Source organism: Pantherophis guttatus, chromosome 1 (assembly GCF_059756535.1).
Source record: "Pantherophis guttatus breed Tessera chromosome 1, ASM5975653v1, whole genome shotgun sequence".
NCBI lineage: Eukaryota > Metazoa > Chordata > Lepidosauria > Squamata > Colubridae > Pantherophis > Pantherophis guttatus.
The window spans coordinates 323,406,808-323,429,932 of NC_142063.1; the positions used below are offsets into that span (position 1 = coordinate 323,406,808).

Consider the following 23,125-nt stretch of genomic DNA (forward strand, 5'->3'; position numbering starts at 1 on the left):
AAGTATAAAAGGGGTGTGACTGGGCTGGAAAGGCGTGGTGAATAATTTGTTGGCTTTTGGATGCAGTAGAGTTACAACTGTTAGTTTGGAGTTTTTTGACAAGAGTCTGCATTCCTGCATTAACCTGCTGGCTGTCTGCCAAGACCTTTGGAACATTGCCCGGTAACTATTGGACTGATATACACTTTGGAAGAGAACTATTTATTAAAGGGCCAGCTTCAGTCTCTCTAGCCTGCGTTTGTTACTGCTGGGCTATTTGAGCCTCTGCAAGGCCACTCATGGGAGGGGACAGAACAGTTATGTTGTCGGTTCTTGGTTTAAGGTATACTCAAACATTTTAGATGATAACACTTGATAAAAGAACAGAATGGAATACGGAAAGCACAAGATACCTGTGATGTCTGCCAGGACATTCTGTGTGACCTATTTATTGTTGCAATAAACCACCTGATCCAGGTCTAGTGATAATGCTGATGTTTTGAAATATATACAGACTTTGTGTGGATACGATTCATCTTAGCTAAGGAAAGATGAGAACTCAGAAACATTGACCTTCTTAACATACAAAGGAACTGATAAGACTTTTGCGAACTGGACAAGCTCTCAAGTAAACAGGGACAAGACATAATAAGACCATGATGGTGAACCTATGGCATGTGTGCCAGAGGTGGCACACAGAGCCCTCTCTGTGGGCACACACGCTGTTGCCAGCTGCTCTTCTGGTTTCCAGCGTGTGCATGTGCTCTGGCCAACTGGTCTCCGGGTTTCCGGTGCTTCAGCGTGCCTGCACACATTCTGGTTTGGGCACTCGGTGCCAAAAAGGTTCACCAACACTGTAATAAGATGTCAAATTATGAAACATTCAAAGCAAATATAGATTAACAATTTATTTTGTATGCCATCCAGCATGTTAACATGAGAATGTGTTTATACAGGCTGATTGCTGAGAAAAAGAAATAAGAGCACAGCTGTTGACAGTCAAGTTTTGAACCATAGAAAGGGATGCTATGAAATGACTTTACTAAATTCTTCATAGATAGATCAGATGAAATGTTTTTCCAACTTGATATGAATCCTGAAACATATTAAATTTTGCTATAAATAGTGGCTTGTCTTTAAAAGAGAAGGATTTACTAGAAGAAATTTTGGACCTTTTGTGGTAAACCTATGCCCCAGTAATACACTAGCCTTTATTAGGTATAAAAATATTCTAACGTTTCCTTAACTAGAATTTGTGGAATTTGTTTTTCTAGCTTTCTGATAGTCACGTGTCTCAATCTAGTATCAACTTTTTTTCAATTTCAGCAGTTCGTTGTATTGGTAACATCTGCTGTAATTCCCAAAGGTTGATTTTATTGTAATGCAAAATGTGACTTATGGTTGCAGAAAAGCTGCCTTTTCCTGCAAGAAGCCTTGATGTAGTCTGTTTAGTTTTTAATTAACCTATTTCATGAGCCATCTCATTATGGTTTATAAATTGTGTTTTAGTATGATTGTATAAACTAAGAAATACATCATAACAAACTTCAAGACGCTCTATAAGATTTGTTCAATGAGTGGCCTAATTTTCCTATCCTGACCTGCTTAATTTTATAGCCAGAATTCTCTGAGGTCAATGCTTATCAGTATCCTCTTAACAGACAACAACTTATCTTGGTTCAATAGAACTCTCTGGCAGCAAAGCTTCAAGGAAGCCAATTGAACCAGACATAGAAAAAAGAAATGGGGTAGCGTTTTTGTTTGTTTGTTTGTTTGTTAAATTTCTAGGTCACCCAATTCCAAAACAACTACTGAGCTTCATAAAGTTAAAAGAAAAAACATGATATAAAAAGCAGTAATAATCTGAGGAGCAACATATTTCCACATCAACACCTACTCAGTTAAAAGGGACCAGCCTGAAACATCCTAATTCAAGGCTTAAAGAAAAAAAACAAAATATAACAGTTTTTTAAAGATCCTTTGAAGGGAGGCAAGGTGGGGGCTATATGGATCTTTGGGGCAAATACTGTTTCAAAGGGGCAGATATGGGACAAAGAAGATCCATTTCCTTGGGTGCTGCTTGATGACATTATAGAATTGATGTGATCTAAACAAACTGACTCTGTTGGACTGAACTGAAACAGCAGATACTATGGTAGACAGGAGATCTTTCTGATAGTTCAACTTTTTTGCTGTATCTTGAATTGCACTTGGAAGCCAACTAGCAACTAATGTAGCTCACAGAACAGGGCTATTATATGGACACATGAGACTTGCCCATCACTGCTTGTCTGCTATATTCTGGACCAGCTAAGATTCCAAATGATCTTATAATTTATTCATGTTTTTATTAAATTTATATGCTGCCATCTCCCTCACAAGACAACTACCTTCAAGGCTAAACCCATAGAGAACATATTGCAACAGTCTACCCACAAAATGACCAAGGCATGAGTGATCACGAGGATCTCTCAATCCAGCAAAAGGCACAGTTGACACACAAATTGAATCCTTGGCCTCCGTGTAAATTTCTTGTCAACCAGAGCTGAGAATTCAGGAAGACCCCCAATCAGTGGTGGGTTGCTCCCGGTTCTGTCCGGTTCTATAGAACCAATAGTAAAACTGACAGGAGGCTCCACCCACCTGCCACAACGTCGTCATGGGTCATCTGTGCATGCGAAGCGAGGGAGTGCGTGCGTTCCCGCTGCGAACCGGTAGTAAATAGAACCCACCCCTGCCCCCAACCCAGAGTGGGGTAGTCTAGCCCCATTCAAAGCCAAAAGTGAAAAGTCAATAGAACCTGACAGACCAAGATGCACAACTGCTCAGTCTTGCTAGGATTGTGTCAGGCCCAAACTCAAAAATGACATTATGAAATCCAGCCAAGTCCAATCTTTCACTTGCTTCCACCTAATGGACAGAATCTTGCCAAACCCCTACCCTAATAGATATATCCTGGGAGATTCCAGGCTGTGGCTACCCTGAACCTCTTTCCCTTTCCCCCATCCAATTCAGGATTGCCCAATCTTTTAATTTGGAGTTCTCTTTGGAATATACTGCCTTCTCCCTGGGATAGCTCCCCTCCACAGCTTCTCCAGGTTCACATTCCATCATAAATTAAGAGTTCTTCCCAGGGGTGAAATCTAAAATTTGTTACTACCGGTTCTGTGGGCATGGCTTGGTGGTGGTGGGTAATGTGACTGGGTGGGCGTGGCCAATTTTTTATTTTATTTTTAAAACCATTTTTTACATGTAAAATCATGTAAAAAAATGCTTTCAAAAGGCTCTGACGATCCCAGCTGAGTTGCCTGATCGGCAGGCAACTCACCTGGGATCGTCAGAGCTTGGATCGTCAGAGCCATTTAAAAGAAAAAAAAGGATCTGATGATCACGCGGCTCAGCTGGGAATGGGGGCAGGGGCAGGGATTTTTGCTACCGGTTCTCCGAACTGCCCGCCGCCATCGCTACCTACTCGCCCGAGCCAGTCCGAACCGGGAGCATTTCACCCCTGGTTCTTCCCCATTAACAACCAAACTCCCCAACCACCTCCCAGCACTGGGACAAGACTTTGACCACATGGCTTAGTTGCTCAGGGACAAGATATGCAACAGGATATCATCTGCATTCTGATGATACCTGACTCCAAATGAATGGAAGACCTTCCCCAACAACCTCATATTGGTATTACATAGGAGCGGGGGGAAAGTGAGCCTTGAGACATGCTGCAAATCAGGGGCTCTGGGCCCAACTTCCATCCTCCTACCAATATGATTAAAATTAAAACTGACAATGGAGAAGGTAGGGGAACCACCTCAACATCATGTCTCCCTTCCAAATTCCTACAATGGGTCCATAAGGATACTATCATTGATGATATCAAAAGCTGCTGAGATCTAGGAAGGTCAGGGTGGCAGGACAACCACGTCTCAGCTCCCAGTTTCCTTATCATCATTAATAAGTGCAACCAATCGAGTCCCGATGCTATAGAACCCTTCTGGATCCATTAGGATCTGGGATGGATAAGGTTCTATCCTCCTGCAGAGGATAGCAGTAGTAAATCAAAAAGTGATCTGGCCATGACAAAGAACTGATAGTGACATCCTCTAGATTTCATCACAACTGCCCCAAGGCAAAAAAACAAAACAAAATCCCAAAACGAATGTGTAACCTCCAGTATGTATCAGGCCCTTAATAATTTGGGACAGATCTCTAGTTGCCATGGTTGCCATGATCTCCTGGGCTGCCCCAGATCACTGTTACTCAACATTAAGAGCCCCATTTGGGTCAAAGCTTTATGCCAAACCCTATTAAACCCTAATTAAAACCCATGTTCCAGGTCCTTTCCATCAATGTCAACTTGTTGGACCTCTGTAGCAGTATCATTCCTATGGAACAGTATCCCTCTGGAGACCAGGATGCCTTGACCATGTTAGCTTTTCATAAAGACTAAGGGAATATTGTCGAATGGGATCCAAATTGCCCTCCCAAAAAATCCTCTCAACACACATCAATACAAACTGTGATGGGTTTCCTCCTAACAAAGAAAGGCCATTTCCTCGACTACTAATTTATGCCATTTTATTGTGTCATCCAATCATTTTATGGCAATATAAATCCTTTCTTTATTTTCACCATTGTGACACATCAAGAATGACACTATTACATTATAATGACTTTAAAATCTATGTCAGAGATGGACATCTCATACGTCCTGCAAAGAACTAATTTGAAAAGCTGTTCTTAATTGATCCACATAAGGTATTACATCTATAGAACTGTTTGCAATAGTTGATCATCCTATTCAGTTGGACTCATTTCACTAAATCCCATTTTAGGATTTTGACCAGATTCTTGGAGATCTTTCTTGACTTTCTTCCTGTTCAGGGACATCCTGATAAGGCTAGCCATAAACATTTTTTCTTCGTAGCATTTTTCTACAAGTGCAGGGTCCACTTTTTTGGATGAACCTAGTGTTGATCCTTTGCTTGTGATAAGAATTTGACTTTTTGGCTTGTCAACCAAGGCTGATATCATGGGATGAGAGTATGTGACTGGTCCAAAGACAATCAGCCAGTTTTGTGGCTAAGGCAGGAGTCTGATTTCTAGTGAACCTTAGTAATCTTAGCCTCTCGACCACACCAGCTCTCATGAAAGCATAAGCAATGTAGCTTGTAATTGGTACTTTTGCTCCTGGGAAAAGGATGGACACGTATTATTCTTACAACCTTGCATGCTTCAATACATCTTTTTGATTTTAAAATTGAAGTACTTTGTAGTCCTGACATCTATGATTCAGGATACAAAAATAACTATAAAGATCAATAGCTACCGAAGCATCTGATTTAGATGCACCACATGGTGGATAGAATGCAGCATTGCAGGCTAACTCTGCTCACTGCCAAGAGTTTGATCCTGACCAACTCAAGGTTGACTCAGCCTTCCAGCCTTCCAAGGTCAGTAAAATGAGGATCCAGATTGTTGGAGGCAATATGGTGAATTTCTAAACAGCTTAGGGAGTGCTGTAAAACATTATGAAGTGGTATATAAGTGCTATTGCTATTATTATTTACTGTCAATCCTTCTTGACTGTTAACTACAGTAATCTTGTACTAAAAAGAAATCTATGCCCCTCCTCTCAGACCGAGTCTCTTGCCTGAACATTTGTAATGCACTTTTAAAGTAACTGCCTCTAAAGAAAAATGTGCCAGAGGTAATACTCTGTGGCCTACTTAAGACTCCTTTACTTGCTAATGTATGCTGTCTGACAACTAATTCAGGACCAAATTCTGGCTCCACTATTTGCTAAGATTGACAGGGAAATTCCTGGTACAGGTTCTGCATCATTTCAGTTGACTGCAACTAAAAATGGTTGTTTGGAAATAGCGTTGAACATTACAACCTCCCAGAGAGGTCCCCTATGCAACTGCCTTATTAGCAAGAGCACAACGTATGGAAGTAGACGATGGAAGTAGGGATCAAACTGAGAGGTGAGACACATATTTTACCTGCAGAGTGTAAGGAGACCTTTTCTCAGCCAGTTGATTTTTTATCAGAGAAAGGATCTTTCTATTCATTTTCCCACTAGCAATTTATAGCATCTCCTAGAGTCACCCAACCATCATTGTGCCAAAAATAATAAAAGAAAATGAAGACAGGGCTTATATCATTTCAGTGTATGCGAAAACACTATAAATCAACAGTGGAGGAATGGCTTATATCTCCAGCTTTAGAGAACAACTGCCAATAGAGTAGTAGTTTTTTTTAACAATAAAGCTAGCTTCAATACGTTTATTGGTGTAACTAAATCAAACAAAACATTGATAGTAGTACCTTGGCCACATTTACTTTGTGAGCAGATAACTCACAAGGAAACCTGCAAGATCTTCTGGAGAAGTTCTGCCCCTTTTCCAATTTTCATGAGGGCTCCAGGGTTGCTTCTCTTTCTTCTTTCCAGAGCATGTGCAGCTGATAATCTTCAAAGCAAAGAATCCTAAATCACCTTGAGCTGGATATCTCTCCTGCCATTCAAAACAAGCATGTGGGGAGAAAACAGCCCGAGAGGCACATTTTCAGCTGTCATTGCTTATATGGGAACAAATGTTTTTGTCTGCTGCAGCAAAAAGGAACTGAAATAATCTGTTTGTTATATTCATTTGTTCAAGTCTACACATTCACCTTGCATCAGTGTACCTGGATCAAACTAGGGCCATATTTCATCACTGCATCTGCTTTTAGAATAAAAAATAGTAGACGCATAATGGGATGTACCTGGGGAGATAAATGACAGGTGCAGAGAGGGAAGCCATTTCACAGGCTGATAAGTTAGTTTCCCACAGATTTTTAGTAGACAGTCTGTTTTCCACCTTTGATTAAAGAATGCTCAGTGCGTTGGCTATAAAAGCTTTACAAACTCACCCCCTGCGCAGACATGCCATGCCAGAACATTGCATACATACCTGGTGTCTGTCCCAGGGAGCACTGCATGTTTACTCCTGCAAGCATTTAATGAAGATTGTGATGGTTACATTAACTTTCAGTTCTTTTTCTGGAATGAGATCAGCAGGAGAGGAGAGAAGGCTTAACCATGGCTGAGACCAGTATAGTAGAAGGAGCAGAACAGGATGTCCATTATGCTCCAAATCTCCCATGGATATTGGTCCCTGGAAAGCATTTACATTTAGATTCACATGAAAGGAAACAATCAACAAACAGCAAAATAGAAGGCTTCTTGCTGGAGTGTCAGCTGTGAAGAAGTGCCATCCCACTTTTCTGCAATTTCTGTAATTCAAATCAGGCTTGTTTTTAGACCCAGAAACCTCTGAAATAAGGTAGAAGAGGTGGTTGTTGTTTTTAAACCACTGAAATTGGAATAGATCCCGGACCCTGACATTGCTTGACTGGATATGTATTCCTTCTTTCGAACTCTTGCTTTATCGTAGCCTGTGATCTGGGTCAAAACTTTCACAAAGTAGCCAACCAGGGCAAGCCATGCATAGAACCACCATTTATACAATCCACAATTGCATTCAGTTAGGGAATGCATTCTCACCTCATGCCACCCCTGGTTTGGTTTTCTGCAATTTAGCCTATCGAGTAAAGCCAGCTTCTTTATGATTAATCTATTGTACCATCTCAAAAGCATGTTAATATTCAATAACTAGTGTCGTGTGAAAGTAACCTTTTCAATTGCAATGGGACTGCCCAAGTTCCCCCCCCCCCGAACAGCAGTTCTAGATATCATTCTAGAAAGCAGTTCTAGAAATTGTGGGCACTCCATCACTGGGGGTTTTTAAGAAAAGACTAGACAGTCACTTATCTGAAATGGTACAGGTTCTCCTGCCAGGAGAGCCGGGGGCTGGACTAGAAGACCTCCAAGGTCTCGACTCAAATTCTATTTCTATTTCTATTATTTTTTTTAAAATTTGATTTATATGCCGCCCTTCTCCGGAGACTCAGGGTGGCTTACAATGTGTTAAGCAATATCCTTCATACTTTTGTATAATTATACAAAGTCAGCTTATTGCACCCACAAATTGGGTCCTCATTTAACCTACCTTAGAAAGGATGGAAGGCTGAGTCAACCTTGAGCCTGGTGAGATTCGAACTTACAGTAATTGCAGGCAGCTGGTGTTAATCGCAATGCTATCAGTCTGCTGAGCCACCAGGCTCTATTTTTATTTTTATTTTTAATTTGATTTATATGCCGCCCTTCTCTGGAGACTCAGGGCGGCTTACAATGCGTTAAGCAATACCCTTCATACTTTTGTACATTTTATACAAAGTCAGCTTATTGCCCCCACAAACTGGGTCCTCATTTAACCTACCTTAGAAAGGATGGAAGGCTGAGTCAACCTTGAGCCTGGTAAGATTCGAACCTGCAGAAATTGCAGGCAGCTGTGTTAATAACAGGGTGCATTAAACCACTGTACTACCAAGGCTCCTATTTCTAATTCTAATTCTAATTCTAATTCTAATTCTAATTCTAATTCTAATTCTAATTCTAATTCTAATTCTGTCCTGTCCTGTCCTGTCCTGTCCTATCCGTGTTATAGGCAGGTACGATTCAGGCCGGCCTTACTTCCTACGCCGGGAGTTCAGCGACCGAGCTCAGCGTCAATGGGACGTTGAGCTCCAAAGATGAAAAGGGTACGTAGGTGGCACTGGACGGGGCTCCCGCCAGACTGGCAGCCGTGCTTCCTGGGCGGCAGGGCTGGGAGGAGAAATCCTTATGAAAAAGAGGGAAAGAGCTCACTTTGAACCAAAGGGTAGGGTTGATTTGCATACCGTGGAGGGAGCCAATCGGAACCGGCTGTCATGCGCTCCTGCCAATGGCTGTGCGAGTGCCTGGAGCGAGCGGAGGCGTCCGCCGATCCTGGGGGTGAGATCAGCAGAAGAGAAAAGAGCGCAGAGCCCCGGCTGGGACCAACGTCGAGTAGAGTGACAGGAACCCAGGAAGACGCCCACTTGGACCCATGGAGGAGAAGCGTATTTTGTGCATCGGACTTGTGTGCCTGGATATAATCAGCGTGGTGGACAATTATCCGGAGGAGGATTCGGACACCAGGTACCGCTGCTGCTTCCCGCCCATCTCACCCCAGCAAAGGCCTAGCAATGAGAGACACGGCTGGGTGCAGACTGCGGAGGAGAAGAAAGATGTGGGGGGGGGGGTGTTGGGGGTGTTGCTAGCAGCTAACCCGTTCTGGTCCGTGCCGCAGGAGAAGAGCTTTCCGCTCTGTCCAGTTCCGTGTTCCAAAGCCCTGTGATAAGCAGGAACCAGCTTGCACTTGGGGGAAATTTCGAGGCTGGGGCTCACAACACTCGTAGCTGGCGGAACAGGTTCCTGGGGTGGGGAGGCAGAGTGGAAGTGTTGCCTTTGCGTCCCGAAGCAGCCTTTCTGTCTGTTTCGTGATCTGAGGGCTCCTTGGAAGAGACTTGCCATAAATGCAAAGCCCTGAAATGTTGCGGCTCAATTCGGTCCCTTTGCCGGAGTCCCGGATAACTTTGGGCTGCCCAAAAGGGCCTGTCAGAACGGGACGCTGAGGCTGCTGTTGGCTGTGCTTCTTTCCAGATGTTTGTCGCAGCGCTGGCAACGTGGAGGGAACGCCTCCAACACCTGTACCGTTCTGGCCCTGTTGGGAGCCCCTTGTGCTTTTATGGGGTCGTTAGCTCCTGGTCATGCTGCAAAGTAAGTGCCAGCTGAATACAGACAGGGGGTTGTGACTAACATCCACCCCCACCCACCCCACCCCCACCTGCACACTGAGAACCAGAAGGGGAAGGGCAGATGTGTGTGTCTCCGTGAAAAACATACTTATTTTATGCACTTACAGGTATATCCCATTTTACTACACTTCCCTCCTCCCCCCCCTCCCCACAATTCAATCATGTCCAGAGACTGCCTAGCGAAGAACCTCCAGTTTTCTTGGCAAGTGGTTTGCCATTACCTCCTTTCTAGGGTTGAGACAAAGTGACTGGCCCAACAGTGTACAAATGTTCACTCCTTCTCAGTGTCCAATCTAAAGTGTCTTGCAGATTTTTTTTTTCTTTGTCCACTGATGTGGCTCCTTGCCTGGAATTGAGAAAGCTGTAATGGATGTGCATCATAGATGGACTCTGTTTTCACAACACGCTAAGTTTTGTGGGCTATTTTGTGGCTTAATTTTTTTTAAAAATAAACCTAGTCATTTATAGTTTAAAGTATTGTGCAAATCAAGAGAATTGGATTAATTCGGTAAACAAACTGTACATGTTGTGCAAATCTAAACTGGGCTGTTATTTGGTTGTGACAGAAAGGAGACACTGATATACCAATATGTACTCTGTTATGAAGTGACCATAAAGTTCACACAATGTCAGAGTTCATTTAACATGTTAAACCAAGATACATAAAGACTTGGGGATGGATTCACATTAAAGTTAATTACTTTAAAATCTTGCTCAGCAAGTTGTGTGAATGCAATCCATTTAGCTTCTAGTTCATTGTGTTGCTGGTATAACCCTGAATATGGGTTAATTCAATGATTTCTATTATTTCAAATAAGGTTCAAATCAAGCTGCAGGGGATTCATTTCAGTGTGATGGTGGACTAGTTTTCTTCTGGCTCTAACAAAAATCTCCCTGATAAAAATCTCCCTGACTATCTCCCTGATTTTTGTCTTTATTTATTTTTGTTTTCTCATTTAACTTTGTTTCTCTTCCAAGCTGGGATGTTCCAAGCCATGTCCTTGGAATAAAAGTCTATCATGTGCTGGTGATAAGTCAGATGATCAACAAATCAGACTTGGCATGAGATTCAAACACAGATGCCAGGCATGTTTCTGCCTCTGCTTCTAAAAGAACTTATTTTCATTAATATTGTTCTATTTTTACAAAGACGCAGTGCCTCAGTGGCTAAGACGCTGAGCTTGTTAATTGAAAGGTCGGCAGTTCAGCAGTTCGAATCCCTAGTGCCGTGTAACGGGGTGAGCTCCTGTTACTTGTCCCAGCTTCTTCCAACCTAGCAGTTCAAAAGCACATAAAAAATGCAAGTAGAAAAATAGGGACCACCTTTGGTGGGAAGGTAACAGCGTTCCATGCGCTTTTGGTGTTTAGTTATGCCGGCCACATGACCACGGAGACCAGGGGTGGGTTCTAAATTTTTTTACTACCGGTTCTGTGGGCGTGGCTTATTTTGTGGGCATGGCTTGATCGCGTGACAATTATTTAGGATTTAGCAGAGGTAATGGTCTACCAGGCTTTTAACTGCTTGCAGAGCTGTACCGATCTACCTATTTATTTTTGCAGGCACTGGTCTACTCATGTATTTTTGCAGGCACCGGTCTACCCATTTATTTTTGCAGGCACCGGTCTACCCATTTATTTTTGCAGGCACCGGTCTAGTCATTTGTTTTCTTTTAACACTGATCAGCTGTAGGGCAGTCCTTTGAAGCCCTGCGCAAGAGTTTACACAGTTTTTTTTTCCTCTAGCCATCAGCTGGGACTCAGGAGGCAGCAATAGATTGGGGGTGGGGCCAAATAAAAGGTAAGTGGGGGTGGGGGGGCTGGGGGCAGGGGGGGCCAGAACCGGTTCAGTGACGTCATATCGTCACCACTACTGGCTCAGCAGAACCGAGCGGAACCGGGAGGAACCCACCCACCACTGACGGAGATGTCTTCGGACAGTACTGGCTTTTCGGCTTTGAAACGGAGATGAGCACCGCACCCTAGAGTTGGGAACGACTAGCACATGTGTGCAAGTGAAACCTTTACCTTATTTTTACAAAAGAATCTCTTTCCTTAAAATAATTAATTTCAACAAGGAATCTTGTGATACTTAAAGACTAATCATATTGTTATGTACAATGAATAAGTCTTACAAAATTCTTAGTTAATAATAGAGTAATCCGACATGCCTGCTCAAAGAAAGAGTAATTAGCTCTTATTCCTAAATAGGCATGCCTAAAACTACAGCAAAGAAATGCAGTATAATAGAAGTTTCTGTGAACTATATTCTACTTCATGTATAAATTATTACTTTCAATTAACCAGTCTTTCTGAGGTGTGGATAGAAAAAATAGAAACAGGGAGTAAACAGTTAAGGAAAGGCAAAACGTATGGTCTGATAACTTAATTAAAGCTTAAATTACTTGCGATACGAACACAATGACCATCCAGATTGTCAGTAATTGGCAATTGCACAGAATTATTCTAGCATTGCTAAGTTAATTAACACTTGCACTGGGACAGAAACTGTTGGAAGAACAAAGATAATGGTTAATTAACTAAGTGAGGCTATCATGATTATCTTATCACTGGCACCCAGTACTAAGAAATGGCCATTATGTATGTCTATAAGTATGTGTGTGTGTGTTTATGTAAGTAAATAGTCACAGACTATTAATTTTATTATCACCTGACCTTATATTTTATATTACACTAAACTTTCCATGTTTGAGAGATGTGGAATTTGCAGTTGCAAATTTCATGTCGTCCCTGAGTTTCATTTTTATGGCCCTTGAAGTTGATTCCAACCATGATTACTGAAATTAATGGCACAATTTTCTACCTGTTTTTAGATAGGAAACACATGAAAACTATAATCTTACTTTTGATTATTTTATTTAAATTATTTTTGGGAGTCAGATTTTTATGGATAGATTTGCACAACATGCTTTATCTGGGTACTGAATTAATCTTTTAGGCTCACATAATACATTGAAACAAACTAATCACACAGATGAGGTCACCCCCACACACACTAAGCCACAAAATAACTAATCAAAACAATCATGAAGCAAACTTGGCATATTATGTAAATGCATCTGCTAGATCCTGAAGTCAATTGGTGAAGCAAGTTGGTAAAGATAATCTATATTTTCAAGCTCTAAATTTATGATATTTTGCTTTCAGGAAACAGACTTTTTATGGAACTGATCTGAGGCAAATCAAGGACCATTCTATTCCCATTTTATCTGCTTACTATAGCATAAATTCTGTCTCTTGACTCCAGAGCAGCATATGCTTCAGGGAGCAGAGCTCCGGAGTAAATGTAATGAGATTTTTTAAAATAAGTACTAAGCACTGAGGGTATCAGAGCTCTTGGCTTCCAAACTGCAGAGTTCTTTTTAGCTGCTTTCTTCAGACAGTTACCTCCCTCTGTCCTCGCAGCTTCTAGCCCACTGACAACCTTTGCCAAGTGGCCATAATGGCCCTGCTATCTTGAAGAGAAGCTTGGGAGCATCTGCCTTCTATTCCACCTGACAGAGAACCTCACCCCCAAGAAGATGCTCATGTTTTCTGCCCTCCCAGCTTCATCCGCGATGATTTCCGACGCTATGAGGTGGATCTCACCCATGTGGCTTTGCATCTGGCATGCAGCTTTCCCATTTCGACAGTGATCAGCAACTCAGTCACAGGCACCCGCACGATTCTGCACGCTGCTAGGTGCGTAAGTTGAACATTCCTCGCAGTGAAGTCTAATGTTTTCTCTCTCTCTCCTCTTCCCTGGCCCCAAGCTTCATCTTGTCTGACTTCCAACGGCGCAAAGTGGAAGTTGCCCACTTGGTCTGGCAGAGTCAGGGGGAGACACCATGTGCCTGCTGCCTCATCAATTGCCGCAACGGTTCTCGGACAGTTACTCTTTATGACACGTAAGACCTGGCCCACTTCGGCTCTGCTGCCTCCTAACTCTCCCCCCGCCCGACCAATGGGTGGCACAAAAGGACCCCCAGCAACCCCAGTAGAGACCAAGTGGCCTTGATTACTGTGTGTGGTGGGTGAGGATTTGGCCTGCTACAGCAACTGTTTATTTCAGGAAGAGATTGCAAAGAATATAACTAGGACTATGTTTATACTAGAATAGTATAATAAACAGACATAAACTGTTTCAACTCCTACCCTCAAAATGATGCTATAGAGCACTGCACACCAGAACAATTAGACACAGGAACAGTTTTTTTCCCCAAATGCCATCACTCTGCTAAACAAATAATTCCCTCAACACTGTCAAACTATTCACTAGGTCTGCATTACTATTAATCTTCTCATCGTTCCTATCACTCATCTCCTCCCACTTATGACTGTATGACTGTAACCTTGTTGCTGGTATTCTTAAGATTTATATTGACTGCTTCCCTATGACTATCATTAAGTGTTGTACCTTATGATTCTTGATGAATGTTTTTTTCTTTTATGTACTCTGAGAGCATATGCACCAAGACAAATTTCTTGTGTGTCCAATCACACTTGGCCAATAAAGAATTCTGTTCTGTTCTGTTCTGTTCTGTTCTGTATTGTACTGTACTATACTATACTATACTATACTATACTATACTATACTATACTATACTATACTATACTATACTATACTATTACTGTAAATGGTTTAATAGGCCCTTCCTAGCTTCCTATTTTAGCTGCTTGCACACACACAGTGGAGAAGCACGTTCATAAAATTGTATTGTTTATGGTTCAAGCCTGTCTAGATTTTCATATCTTTCTTTCTCTTCTAAACTGCTCTTTCTCCCCTTTCATCCAAGTTATTAATAAAAATGGTAAAGGCCTCAGGAAATAGCTGCATGGCATTCCACTTGATACTACTCTCCAAGCTGATTGGGAGCTGGTTATGAGTACTACTGGAGTGTAATTACCGGGTTAATAGTTGCGTCATCTAGCCCATATTATATCATTTTATTAATGAGAATATCATGAGGATGGAATCCTGATGGCCAGATCTATTAAGCAAATGTGAGAAATGGGGTAATTCTGTGAGAAAAGGAGATAAGGTTAATCTTGTTTATGACAAGCTCATGCTGGCTGCTATTAATTCTTGCACTCCTGCTAAGTGCTTATAGGCATGATGTTTAAAATCTGCTTGAAGATCTTGCCCAGCATAAAGAATGGGAAGTATAAAATGAAAAATATGAAAAAGGATGTTTAGCAGAGTGATGAACAAGGCTACTGATGAGAAATAGATGCGTATAAGACAAAGACTGCTCAAAAATTTGAATGAGAGTAAGATGCTGCATGGGGAAGAATAATCACAAAGAATATAGTTGAAGAGAACAAGGAACAGTTACAATGAAAAGAGACATGTTATTAAGCAATTTGTATGGAAATAATAATTGTTTTGGAAGTGCAGTAAGCAAAGAGAACTAAACAAGGACCTTCCAACAATGTGAATGGTTATGAAATTGAAATGATAAAATGATTTGGGATGAAAATATAATTAGGAAAATTTTGGAAGTATTTTGGAGAGTTGTATGCTATAAAAGCTAGTGTCCAAGAACATATTAATGATTAAGTAGTCATTAATCCTGCAAGAATGTTGGGAAATAGTGTGTAGTTGTAGATTATTGTAACTATTTTATCTATGGAATGATTGTAGAGTAGTTTATTTAATGTGTTGGAAGACTATTACTGAGCCTTAAGATGGGAAGCATGCTGTTACTGTTACTCTAGCTAAAAGGAAAGATAACAAGAATGAACAATGCAAAAAGATACAAGCATGTTAACATATTAGTAAGAATTAGGTAGAATTCTGTTAGAAAAAGTATGAGTAATATCAGGGTGCATAATTTCACAGATGCAATGCAACTTTATGGTGGACAAATGACGTGCAAACCAGATTTTCCCCCCTCAAAAGATCATTGAAAGAAGTAGGTGCCAGAAACTGAATGTACTATATGTTTCTTGTTGTAAGATACAAAGAATAGGACTTCAATATAGAATTTTGAGCAAATATGATGTTGAAAGTTGAGTACCGAGTGCAGTGAAGTGGAAATAAAATATGCATGAAAATAAATGGAATGTTTAGAAAATAGTAAATTTAAAGCAGGTCTGGAGAGGTATTGAGAATGATGTTGGTGAAAACTAGATTTACTTATCATTCCTTTTATTTTCTGAATCTCATGCCTTTAAGAGTGTTGCCTTACTATTCCTTACTTCTTTTCTAAATTCTGTGTAATGTTGCTTACCACAATAAAGGATAGCCTGGTGGGATTGTATGTATGTACAATGTTTTCTTCCTTCCTCTCTATTACTAATTATTATTTGCTAATATTAATTATTAATCTCATAATTAGTTGATAACCACATGGATATAAATTAAAAAGCACTTTGTACTTCCAAAGTGCATAAGGAATAATTATCAAGCTGGTTATCAAATATTAATAACTTGACTTTTTTGTCTAGCAAGGCTTTAACACCTACACAACATTCATGCATCACTTAACCAGATTACTGAATCAACCTATTTTCAACCCATGGATTGACACAATGCACTGTATTGTAAACTAACCAAATATAGCAGATTTGTACAATATGCTAAGCCATTAAAGAATCATACTGAAGTTAGTGCTAGCCGATTCTAAATACAGTCACTTGTTTTTATTGTGTGTTTGTAAGGAGAAACTCTGCTTTGCATGCAGTAAGCAGGGTGCCATTGCCTGAACTTTTCTTTGCCTGATAGCTTGATTCCATTTTATAGATTGAGATTCCTGATTCTGAGAGAAATGGGTATCACCTAATAGATAGTCTGGCTGAATAACCAAGCAATCCAGAGTCACATTGGCTGACTTACCTTTTATTATAATTTTGAAGCAATAAACATTTTGAAAAGTAAAGACTCAAGAGTATAACAATTCTTTCCCATTGCTTTCTTCTAGCATGTTTTTTCCCTGACTAGGTTACACTTATGGGTCAACTTGATACCCAAAAGAACCTGACTTGTTCTTTTAAAAACATTAAAACTACTCCCTCCTCATCAGAGAATCAACATCCAGTAAATGAATAGATTCCCCTCTCTATGTTCAGAGCAGGACCACATCCGTAATGGTTATAGCTTTGTTAAGAAATAGAATAGCCAATTCTTCATTTCTTGGACCACATAGGAATTAATACAGCTCTTGTTTCAATTTATTGGGGAAAATAAGAGTTGCTTGAGCAGGTCAAAATAGGACTTAAAATGCCTCTCCAATTCCTCCAGAGGTGCCACCCAATGGGAGAGGAATAAAAGCATCCATGCATGAGCTATTAAAATCTGATTTATTATTAATTCTTGGTAAATTGCTGATTTAGTCCAGATTGCTGCCAATCACCACTGCCAATATTAATCCTTGATTATCCTTCCCAAATATGGTTGTGTCATCTTGTGACCTTCCCCTTCCCCAAGAAGCTTTTTGGCTCACAGAGTGAGAAATTTCAAGTGTGACGTCCACCAGCTCACAGCAGGAAAGAACCTGGGCTTTTGACAACAGCAGGTGAGATGTAGACTGGACAAATCAGTCATGAGGGGATACAAGAATCAACAACAGCATCCGTACAGGCTAGGTCTGCACAACTACAAAAATAAAATAAATTAAATAACCGAGGGTAACCTATACCAAGTCTCTTTCTATGTACTGGTCCTTATCTGACCAAATTAAGTGTGTTTTGTGTCTACAGCCAAGCTGTATATTGTGGCTATATTCTCACTCCAGGGCCTTGCTGGCTTTTCATAAAGCCCTAAAGTTCTGGTTCTGCGCCTGGCTTGGAGAGCCAAGTGTCTGAAGCCTCTCGTCTTCTGACTGTATTAGGAACTGTTAATTGTGATATTTTCCTGCTGTGTATTTTAGTTTTTATATTTGTGATGGGAATTTATTTATTTATGAAATTTATTAGCCGCCCATCTTACCATAGGGTAACTGGGTGTTAAATTGCTTTTCATTTAAAATTGTTCATTACTCAGAGTCACTTGTTGAGATGGGTGGCTAGACAAATTGAATTAAAGAACAAATAAAAAATATACGCAAAAGCTTATGTGACACCCCCCACCCCACCCCTTACCTTAGCTTTTCTCAAGTGGTGGGAAGTGTGCAGCTTTCTGTCTCCCATTCATTACCAATAGAGTGTCAAGGCCTAGTTAATTATTTGGGGACATGCAAAAGGCCCAAGTTTGTCATCTTTCTGAATGTGATACTTGTGGCCTTTGATCAAAGCAGTCTCTGTGTCTCCTAGGCTAGTGGGTTAATCATTAAAACCTAATCCATTTCAGGTACAGTTAATCCATAAAAATGAGGATTGAGAATTAAATGTCATCCGTTTCCATGCTGAATATCTCCAGATGAAGCTTCTGAGTATAGCCTAGTCAGTGCTAAGACAATGTTTTCAAAGTGAGGGAACTATGAAATAAAAGGAACAAGTTGAGAATGGAGGATCAAACTCAATTCTAGTCAAGCATCCTTTTTCCGCCATAATAACTTAAGGAAAGGAGGGACAGTCCAGGACAGTCCATAGACGCAGAACAAAGGTAGGCAGGTCAATTTCACTGTTACTGAGGACTACATGTGCAATTACTGCAGTCTTAGCAAGCAGTTGAGATTAGCCTTTTTCCTCATGTTTATTTTGTATTTTTTAACACTGTATAGACTGATGGCCACCATTGTTTTCTGTGATGATGTATTTCAGAGTTTATGTGTATATACTGTCTGCTTGCTTTATTCTCAGTACATTACAATTTAACCTCAAACAATGGCTCCAAATTCAGATTGTTATCATGGAAACCAAGAAAGAGGTTGGCATATTATAGTTTATTATGGTTCAGTTAGATGTCGAGGTACAGTTCTAAAGTAAATAAATTCCATATTAATTGTACGTGATACATCTATCAAGAGATTGCTTCATATATCTTTTTGTCAAATTTGGGGGAAAAGGAATGAAGTTATAGACATTTGTACATGGGATGGCTGCATGTGCATCTTAAAGCCTTTGGAAGTGTAGCTCAAAGCAGCTCCAAAGTACTTTGAAATTGCTCCCAGTAGGAGGTGAAATTAACTTTAAGCTTGCAAAATCAGTTCTGCATATAACTGAACCACCATATTCAGAGGTAATACATTTATTCATTGGAAACTTGGGACAAGCAATAAGAAAACAATTCATGTCCCCTTTGGATTGGCTAGATTATTTGGTTTGGTGCGAAAAAAAAGCCAGGATGCTACAGATACACTTTGAGCTTAACAAGTCAATAGGTGTTTTGTTTCCTGTTTTATTTAATATGTATGTATGAATGTATTTGCTTACCGTTTCACTGATTTAAGATGGAAGAGAAATTAGTTTGTTGCATTAATTAAACTTTTGTCTTCCTCTTCCCACTTCCCATTCTCCCAATTGCAGCAATCTGCCAGATGTGACAGCTGCTGATTTTGAAAAAGTTGACCTGTCTCAGTACAAGTGGATCCATTGGGAGGTAAGGCCTTGACTGGAAAGAGGGTTGATCTCAATTGTCCATGTGATAAGGTGGTGGTGATCAGACTTACTACCCTTCCATAATATGTGGACACTCTTTCACACATAGGCAGGTGATGTTTCATGGCAGTGAATTGTCAGTAGCAATTTGAACTGTGCCCATCTTGAGCATTTGTCTATGGGTGGCTTGCTCTATTTCTGTACTCGGGTCAATTTTCCATTCTTCCCTCCTATCCCTAATTTCTATCTTCTGCATGCTATTTTTGTGTTTGAGTCAGTATAATGGTACCTCTGAAAGAAAACTTGAGATGTTTTAATATAAAACAAATAGTAATCTAATATAGTAAATAGTAATCACAACTAAAATCCAAATACCCAGTGAAGCCAATAACTCAATAATAAGAGCAAGGAAAAGCAGAAACTATGGCTGTGTTCATATCTACTTTTAACGAATTCAAAGGAATGATTTAATCTTAACGAAGAGTAATATATTGGACAAATGATTACACTTGATTAGGATTAGACCATATGTTTACCACATAGCATGGGTTTCCACAATGTGATGATTTATGAAATTGTTCTGTAAATTATGTGTGAACCTATCTTGTTGGCTGGTTTATGGTTCAGTGCATTGTGTGAATTCAGAAAATAGGTTAATGAGGTAACCAAGTTAAGTATTTTATGTTAACATAGCCTATAATAAAAAACTAGAAACTTGAGATGAACCTGGCAATAGGCTGAACAGTTAATGCAAAACTTTCAAAATACATACCAACTGTGCCTATTCACTGTTGAGAAAGAAAGTATTTCATACTCGCTAGAGTTTCTTGGATCATCAAACACACCGCAGTCCACTATCCAAACCATAAGTGGCTGGGTATCTATTTTGGAAGTAGCAGGAACAAATGGCCCAACTACTATAAGTGGTAAGGCATCTAAAGTCACAAAGGCTATCAATAATTCCAGGAATATCAAATCCAGACATTTCAGATTGTGTCACTAATAGTAGCATTTTCTTCCAGGGTAGGAATGCTTCAGAACAGGTTAAAATGCTGCTACAGGTGGAAAAGTATAACCAAACCTGCCCACCATCTGAGCAAGTGACCACATCTGTGGAGGTGGAAAAGACCAGGCCAGAATTGTACCAGCTGTTTTGCTATGGAGATGTGGTAAGGGGTCAAAGGTAAAGGCTTGATGTAGGTGGGAACCATGGCTAGTCAAGAAAGCAAGCACAGTGATGAAGAGCAACCTGCCCATCAGTTAAATTCCTCTCATAGGATAGATCTGAGAGATTTTGCCATCTCCTCCTCCTCCTGTGGCTACTGAAGATAGCCACAGGAGAATCCTGTTAGAATCCTTATTAAGGATTCTGAGTTCACTTTCTGAATCAATAGTACTGTTTCAGTCACTCATTTCCAGATTTTCTGCAGATGAGTTTTGTGTTCACACAGAGGTAAACAGCAATATTCCTGGGGGATTTCTACAGCTGTGAAGTGAAATTCTCTAAACATCTGGCCAGAATACACCCCAGTGCTCTTGAGACTCATAGTCATTTTCTTCATACATAGCACTCTGAGGCACTCATTATCTGAACACGCAGAGATACTACATTAGGCCCAGTCAAAAAGAAGTAACTTTGTGTGGTTTTCTTCTAGGTCTTTGTCAGCAAAGATGTGGCCAAGACATTTGGATTCTACTCGGCTCCTGAGGCTGTGAAGGGGCTCTATGGGCGTTTGAAACCAGGGTAGGAGGGAACCAAAACATGAGGACAAATCTGGATCCTTCACCAGTTATTAGGGATGGTGTGAAATAAGAATAGCAGACTGAAGAGAATCTCAGAGGCAAAAGTGGGAGCCGTTTAGAGGTCATATAAGAAACCTCAAAGCTCAAATCACAAGTCATGGTTTGGAGATGATTCTCTTTTCCAGCACTTTAGAGATATTTCTTAGCAGCTAGGTTCAGACTGAAGTCACACACAGACTGTGCTAAACCATGTATAACTGGGCCTTGTTGAACACATTGCAATAGGCTGGCTTCATACCATGCTAAGCCAGAACTGTACTGATCATGGTTGAACTGGTGCTACAAGCTGATACCCCCAAATCGGATTAAATGCTTATTGCGTGTGATAGCACAATCCAGGGTACTATCTTTTACAGCAGCTTTAGTTAGCAATCCGATATCAGAAGCACAATTCTTTTAATACTTTATTGATTGAATTTATATCACACCTTCCTATCTAGTGTTTCCTTAAGCTCTATCCTCTATCTTTCTTTCTGTTTAGGCCAAAGGCTGAGTTGCAGAGACTTCCCTTTTGAGAGCTAAAAGGAAAGCCCAGACAGGTTCAGCTTCTTGCCCGGGCACATTATTGGAATGGGTGGATAATCAACAGTCAGCCTCCCCAGTTATATGGCAAAGTCTCTAGCAGTAACTTACACTCCTTCAGATTTGCTATTGAGGTCCCAAATAACTGGAACAGAGAATGTTTTGTATGGAAGTTAATAGGGAGGGAAGATTCTATTAGTGCTATCCAGTGCTTTGGATTCAGCCCCGTCAAAATACTATGGAGCAAACGGGTGAAAATGTACTACCTTTCTGCAACACCTGGAAGCATCTTTACTTTTTCCTGGTTTGGAATATTGCAGACAAGGAATACATTCAAGCATTTGCCTGCTTGTGTAGTAATTTGGATTTATTCATTTGATGAATCCAAAGCACTACATAGGTTAGTTTCTGTATTCCATTTCTAGAGCCACCTTGATCTGTGCTTGGGCTGAATATGGAGCTGACGCAATGGGACCAGATGGGCTGCTGGTACATTCAGATGCATTCTCCCCTGAAACTGTTGTGGACACTCTGGGGGCTGGAGACACATTCAACGCTGCTGTGATCCTGGCTCTAAGCAAGGGTAAGTTCGGGGTGCTTCTCATTTTCCTGTAGGTATAGCATGAATGGCAGAACTCTTTGCAGTTGCTTCTGTACAGAATACTTTTAAGATGAACAACAAACCACTACCAAATAGTATCAAGAAGCAGATCTGAATGGCGAGGAAACTCCTGACCGTCATCCTTCCATCTCCTATATTTTAAAGAACAGCAATTATGCCCGTCTGCCCTAAAGCTAAACTGATCTCTCATTTTCTGTGGCAGGAAAAACACTTCCTGCAGCATTAACCTATGGATGCCAGGTGGCAGGCCGGAAGTGTGGGGTTCACGGGTACGATGGGATCGTGTGAGCAACATGATGAAAGCTGTACCTGCTGGATTTCACTGGACCATGGACTAATACTGTATTTCTCATGGTGGTGTTCTATTTGCTAGTGGCACTGGCACTGCTCCTCTGGCATCTCCTGCAGGTGGGAAGACATGTCAAGCTACCTGCCACACATTCCATATGCAGTCTGGCTGAGCTGGCTCAGATGCTCCTGTCTCTTGCCAGGAGGAAGCAAGGTTTCGCTGTATAACCATTAGAAGATAAATAAAATACTTGAAGCTGCTGATTGCTCCTGGTTGATTACACAAGGAATTCCAGTCAAGGTTTGTGTATGTGTGTGCGTGTGCACATGCACGCATACGTGTATGCACACACATACATAGCTGGGCTTCGAAGGAAAGGGATTGGCTGTGCCTCAGCCAGCCAGATCCAGGAGTACCAGAAGGAATGAGAGAAGACATGGAATTAAGATGCTGCTGATGCACTTGTTGCTCTTTGATACACCAAGGCTGGGAACGATTTAAAAGACCTTAACAGAGAAAAGGAGAATGCTAATCCATGCCACTCAACAACAACCAAAACACCCCTCCCCACAACTGAGCCTACTTCTCTTCCTGCTGAAGATATGTGAGGGAGAACACAGTACAAACAGCTAGTTGCCCAGTTGATTAATCTGATGTGACAGTCCTTGAAGTTTTCCTCTTTGCTACATACTATGATTATCAGAGCGATG

At 40.8% G+C, this 23,125-nt stretch overlaps 1 protein-coding gene across 5 annotated transcripts; it reads left to right on the forward strand.

The window, feature by feature from the left end:
- The first annotated feature begins 8,839 nt into the window (after window positions 1–8,839).
- On the forward strand, window positions 8,840–22,675 carry KHK (ketohexokinase). 5 transcript variants are annotated; one of them, XM_034421139.2, is made up of 8 exons: window positions 8,840–9,043; window positions 9,548–9,664; window positions 13,267–13,401; window positions 19,108–19,180; window positions 20,202–20,348; window positions 20,835–20,923; window positions 21,930–22,087; window positions 22,329–22,675. In XM_034421139.2, the coding sequence occupies exons 1-8, from the start codon at window positions 8,952–8,954 to the stop codon at window positions 22,412–22,414; spliced, it is 897 nt and encodes a 298-aa protein (XP_034277030.2). In that variant the 5' UTR covers window positions 8,840–8,951; the 3' UTR covers window positions 22,415–22,675. The 5 variants fall into 5 exon arrangements, with proteins under 5 accessions (XP_034277030.2, XP_034277031.2, XP_034277034.2 ...); XM_034421140.2 differs by lacking the exon at window positions 13,267–13,401 and adding an exon at window positions 13,473–13,607; XM_034421143.2 differs by lacking the exon at window positions 13,267–13,401.
- Window positions 22,676–23,125: the final 450 nt, after the last annotated feature.